This window comes from Momordica charantia, assembly GCF_013281855.1.
Source record: "Momordica charantia cultivar OHB3-1 chromosome 3 unlocalized genomic scaffold, Mcharantia_2.0 BLBB01000003.1, whole genome shotgun sequence".
Lineage (NCBI taxonomy): Eukaryota > Viridiplantae > Streptophyta > Magnoliopsida > Cucurbitales > Cucurbitaceae > Momordica > Momordica charantia.
The window spans coordinates 16794854-16800363 of record NW_028275161.1 but is presented as its reverse complement, the minus strand read 5'-3'; the positions used below and the strand labels follow the sequence as shown (position 1 = coordinate 16800363).

General features: G+C 30.8%; 1 protein-coding gene across 1 annotated transcript; it reads left to right on the top strand.

Moving 5' to 3' along the window:
• LOC111012543 (Cystatin/monellin superfamily protein) lies at positions 1-714 on the top strand. The gene has a single exon (XM_022286710.2). It carries the CDS (start codon positions 42-44, stop codon positions 423-425), a length of 384 nt encoding a protein of 127 aa, XP_022142402.1. The 5' UTR covers positions 1-41; the 3' UTR covers positions 426-714.
• Positions 715-5510: the final 4796 nt, after the last annotated feature.

Here is a 5510-nt window from a genome sequence, read left to right as displayed (position 1 = left end):
CCTAAACTTCCTCCCGAAGAAATCGCCCAAATTTATTCTTCATGAAATCGACGCTTCCAATGAAATCCCGCTCCGCTCCTCTCCTCCTCCTCCTTCTCCTCCCGGCGATGGTGGCCGCCGTCGCCGTGGCCGCCCGGAAGGGGCCTCTGGTCGGCGGCTGGACGCCGATTACGGACGTGAAGGATCCGCACGTTCAAGAGATCGGGAAGTTCGCGGTGGCGGCGTACAACACGCAATCGAAAGGAGCGATCAAATTCGATCGCGTGGAGAGCGGCGAAACGCAGGTGGTGTCCGGAACGAACTACCGGCTCGTGGTGGTGGCGAAGGACGGCGGCGGTTCGACGGCGAAGTACCAGGCGATCGTGTGGGAGAAGCCATGGGAGAATTTCAAGAAACTTACGTCTTTCAAGCCGGTCGCCAATTGACGAGGGGATCAGTTCAAGTTTCAAGCCCTAATTTGAGGTTTCTTCTTCCGATCATGGTGATTTGTGGCTTCTGGAGTTTGGTTGTGTGTTAAATTTTAGTAATCGTTAAAATAAAATTGCATTATGCATTGCAATTTCTGGGAAAATCGGCTTCTCGATTCTGTTTTCTTTGTCAGTGGATCTCTTTTTTCTCGAACAACGGATCTTGTTATCTTATCTCAAATTGGGGCAATAGGTTATGGGTCCCATTGTTATTTTATATTAGAAATTATGAAAAACTATTAATATATCGGCTTCTGTGAATATAAAAGTGAATTGTGGACACACTTTAGAACAGGCGGACACCAATTCAAATATATCATAATGTCACTAAACATAATATTAATATTTTTGGAATATAAAATATTTATTCTATTAATTTAAACATTTGTTACAAACTTTTTGTTTTTATAATTTTTTAAGAAATTGAATTAAATTCTTAAGAGTTCTTTTAATAATTGAATTGTGTTAAAATGTGTTCTCAAGTAAATTTGGATGCTTATCTCCTGCCTGTGAATTTTTAGACATAAATGATGAATCTTTCAATATTAGATCTTCTTATTTTAATTTGAGTTCTAATAGTTTCTTTTTTAATTAATTAAAATAATTATACAAGAGAGCAAAATAAAATTAGTTTTTTTAGGAAGAAAATAATGGAGCAATGGGAAGCAGTTTACAATCATGTAAATAAGGTGGCTACTATTTAAAAATATGACCTTTTCACCCATGTCACTTTTCCCTTACTATAAGACTCAGAGGGGCAATTGGAGACAAAACCACCTCAATCGCCCTTACTTGTCAATCTATCCATTTTCCACTTCCTCTTTCCAAATTTTAGTATAATTTGATAGATAAAATACTTATTATCGTATCAAAGATGATGGTTAAATCTCATGACTTCTGCAACCATCGAGCTGATAAAAAAAGTTTTATAAATATGAGAGGAGACAAACATGTAGAAAGATGAGAAGTTACGACCACCATTAAAAGAGATGAAAAAACAGAGACTAAGGTTTGGTTGGCAAAGAACAAAGTATATCTTCCTTTGCATAAAATGGCAGATATAAATCTTACTATTTTTTAATAGATTTATAAAATAAGCTATCCAAATTACTCGAATTAACTTATCTTGACTATATATAATCAAGTAAAAATTGAATTTATTATTGAAGGATAAAGAGGGATCAAAATAAAATTTCAAACTTACCCTATCAAATTGTAAATTTTTTTAAAAGAACAATATTAACAAGATTTTCATCTCAAGTCTCTTAAATCAAATGATTCAATTGTTTAGATTTACAACTTAATCACAGTATGGAGATATCAACTTAAATTTAAATTATTGGTTCGGTAGCTTTTGATGTATATATTAGAATCAATTAGGGAAATAAAAACATTCATACAAGGAAGAAAATATAGATTTTTAGTCTAATAAAATTGTAAAATGGATATATTAACTTAATAAGGAACTAGTCTACAGGCTTGAAGTTTGAAGCACTGGTCTTAAAAGATAATTAAAAGAAAATATATAACTTTTTAAAACTTTTTTCCTTTGGATTTTGAAATTTGAAATGATAAGATTATTTTGACTTTGTTTAGTTACAGTTTTTTATTTAGTTTAAAATTTAAAATATCTATCTTATAAAAATATTTACAGGTTTTTTACATTTTTATTTTAAAAATAGTATTTCAAACCTATTCAATTTTGAAATAAATAAATAAACTGATTTTCAGAATTTTGTTCTTTCTCTACTTAAATTTGGCAATTTGATTTAGTGAGAGATACAATCAATAATACCTATCATTCAAAATATTTTGAGCGGCACCAAATGCCACGCGAGGTAGGATTACTTCTTTTTCCTATTTTTTATTTATTTTAAATTGAAAATATTAACCTTATAAAACTACTTACATGTTTAATTTTTATTTTTAAAAAAGAGATGAATATGTTTAAATTTTTTTTTTCATTTTCGTTGAATTTCAAATTTTGACTTAATATTTATTAGTTTTTTAATAATATTCTTCTTTATTTTAAAATTGAAATTATCAACTTATAAAACTATCTACACATTTGATTAGTTTTTTTTTTTATTTAAAAATATTATTTAATTTAATGTTGGAGAAAGAGACGGATTGGTTTTGGTCAATAATATAGGTAATTTAAAATCTTAATCTTATTCCACTTTGGTTTATTACTTTTTTCCTATATGTACAATTTCTTGTCGCATGTAATTACTCTTTACATTCAAAATAATATTAGTATGTTTATTTTGTTTATTTATGTCTTAAAATTTATTTATCAAGCGAGTATAGCTCCGCGGTAATTGATATATATCTCCAACCAAGAGATTATAAATTCAATCTCCACCCGGACCACATATTGTGGCACATATCTCCAACCAACCACCTCGTTGTATTAAAAAGAATACAATGACAACATTGATCCCTATGGGAAAAGCGAACTAAAAATTTCTATTATGTTTTCGGAAATTTTGAAGGTAGTTGACTTTGTTATCCAATTAAGCCCAACCTCCACGTAGAATTAGTGAAGAAAAAAGAAAAAAAAGAGTCGCCATAAATTGATAAAAGAGTCACGAACACACTAATAGATTAATGAAAGGCATAATAAAAACAAAACGATAAACTTCTAGAATTATTATTATTTATTTTGAATGGTGTATTATAAATAGCTAGAATTATATCCCCACGATTGAAGTTGAAAAGGCAGGCTAGATAGTAAGCTGGGTAATAGTTAATACTTGTTATTGACTTTTGTCATATATCAACTAATTGGCCTTATGATGGCAGAAATTTCTTGCTAGTTAAAGATCTATCTTTTTATGTGATTCGTCTTTATATGCGTTGATGCCGATTTTTGGACAGATGCCACATGTGTCCGCCACGAGAGTGCCTCATATGTCTCTATCTCCATCTCTTAGTTGATCAGAGTTCACTTGCACATAGAAACGTCTTGGACTAGTGGGGTGCTCTACCAAATGCATTTTAATACCTAAGTTACAACTTAAAATGAGAGCAAACGGGTATGGAACAAGTAGAGTAAGAACGATGTAGGAATCTTTGAGTACCAGTTTCGAAAGTCTGCATGCATAATTTTCCTAAGGATTCGTGTATGAATTTTTACTTACATGTATTAGAGTTTCGAGAGAGAACGATAGAGAGAGGAGGGTTGTGCCAGGTGTCATGGAGACCATTGACACTCTCATTCCCTCTGTGTAGCACAAGGGGGCGCGACGACGTCCTGAACGATCCTTTAGAGCGTATCATGATTCAAGCATAGTGTGTCAGTGCCTTTGCTACCGAAGTCGTCTTTCGTACAAACAACCCTAAGCATGTTCACCCCTTTGATATAGTGCGCTCAGGTTGTGACACGATGCACTCGATTCTCTTTGTCTTGCATCACGCAAGTGACGTCCACGTGGCTCAATTGGAGCTCGAACAGGTGTCGCCAGGCCCGATAACAATAAGATTAAAAGACTGACTACTAAATGTAGCAATCACACAAATGGAGTAGAAACACCAATTTCAGACATCCAACCGCTAGCCTAGACAAAATGACAATCACGCTTATGTTGAATGATATTCTATCAAATGGGTATTAATAGCTACATTTTGAACATGTCCTTCAGATTCAACACTAGACCTTGAAACAACTTTTTGTATAGAAAACAACAACCTTGAGCTAAAAAAAGTGTAAAATCCACCATCAGTAACCAATTAGCCAAATCAAAATCTGTACAACATGAGGAAAACTGATTTAAAGATGCAGTGAAATAAAATACCAAAAGAATTAGGTACTCTTTAGTCCTTAGATAACAAGCAATTGTTTGACAATGTGTCAAAAAGAGCTCATTAGAACACAAAAACGAAACATATTTTATACAAAAAAGTTTAGATATCAAAATTAAATATGAGGGTGCGATTTAAGTATACTATTGCCATTAGAGTTGCAATTTGTCAATTTTTGAGCCGTTCTTAGTCAATTAAAATACGACAAACTTTTCCAATCCTATAGAGATGAACCGAATCAATAGTTTTTTTTCTTTCTTTCTTCCCAAGAGAATCAATAGGTTGTTTTATTATCAAACTTTGGGGTCTTAAGATATCATCTACCTCTTATTTTTTACGGATCTATTTCCACTAACTTCACTCTGCTCAAAGAATGATTATATTTATTATAACCAACCACAATATAGATTATATAGAGTTGAAAAATTAAAATACAGGAAACATAAAAACTTTTTAAAATATAAGAATGATTATATTCATGATGACAAACAAGATTTTAAATGTCGATGTCGAGATCTCAATTTCATGAAAATATCCATAAAATGTCGATGTTGATAGATATTTCTAAAAAAGTTAGAAAAATTAAAAAATCGTAAAAAAGTATTTAAATTAACAAATACACATTTTCCTATTTCTCAATTAATTAAAAATAATTAATATTTATATTATTGTCGATTTTCTTATACTATGATGGAAATATCAATTTACCTCTCATGTTGATGTCGAACTGATGGAAATATCGACGTGAATGACTAGCCGAATAAAATTGTTACACTAAAATAACACATAATAAAAATAGTCTAAAATTGCATCTAATTTTTTAATGAATAAAATTGTTACGTTAAAATAACACCTAATAAAAATAGTCTAAAACTGCATTTTATTTTTTAATGAGTAGATAAAAAAAAGGAGTAGATATAAAACATATAATATTTACCAAAATTTATACTAACTTTTATCAAAGTTAATAGTTAAACATAATTCACCAGTAATTGACATTTATTATTCTTTCTTTTTTGAGTGGAGGTTCAAATTTCTATATCTCCAATTTATTGTACTAAAATAACGTTTTTTAAGTAAAAATATCTTTAATAAATGGTAATAAGAATAAAATAATGTACTTTTAACTAGATCATCGTAGTTGTTTTATTCATTCAACTAGGTTGGAATTAATTTAATTAATTTTTATTCTTTTATGTAAAAACATATTAATTGGAGAATTTGCCACATTTTCCTAAT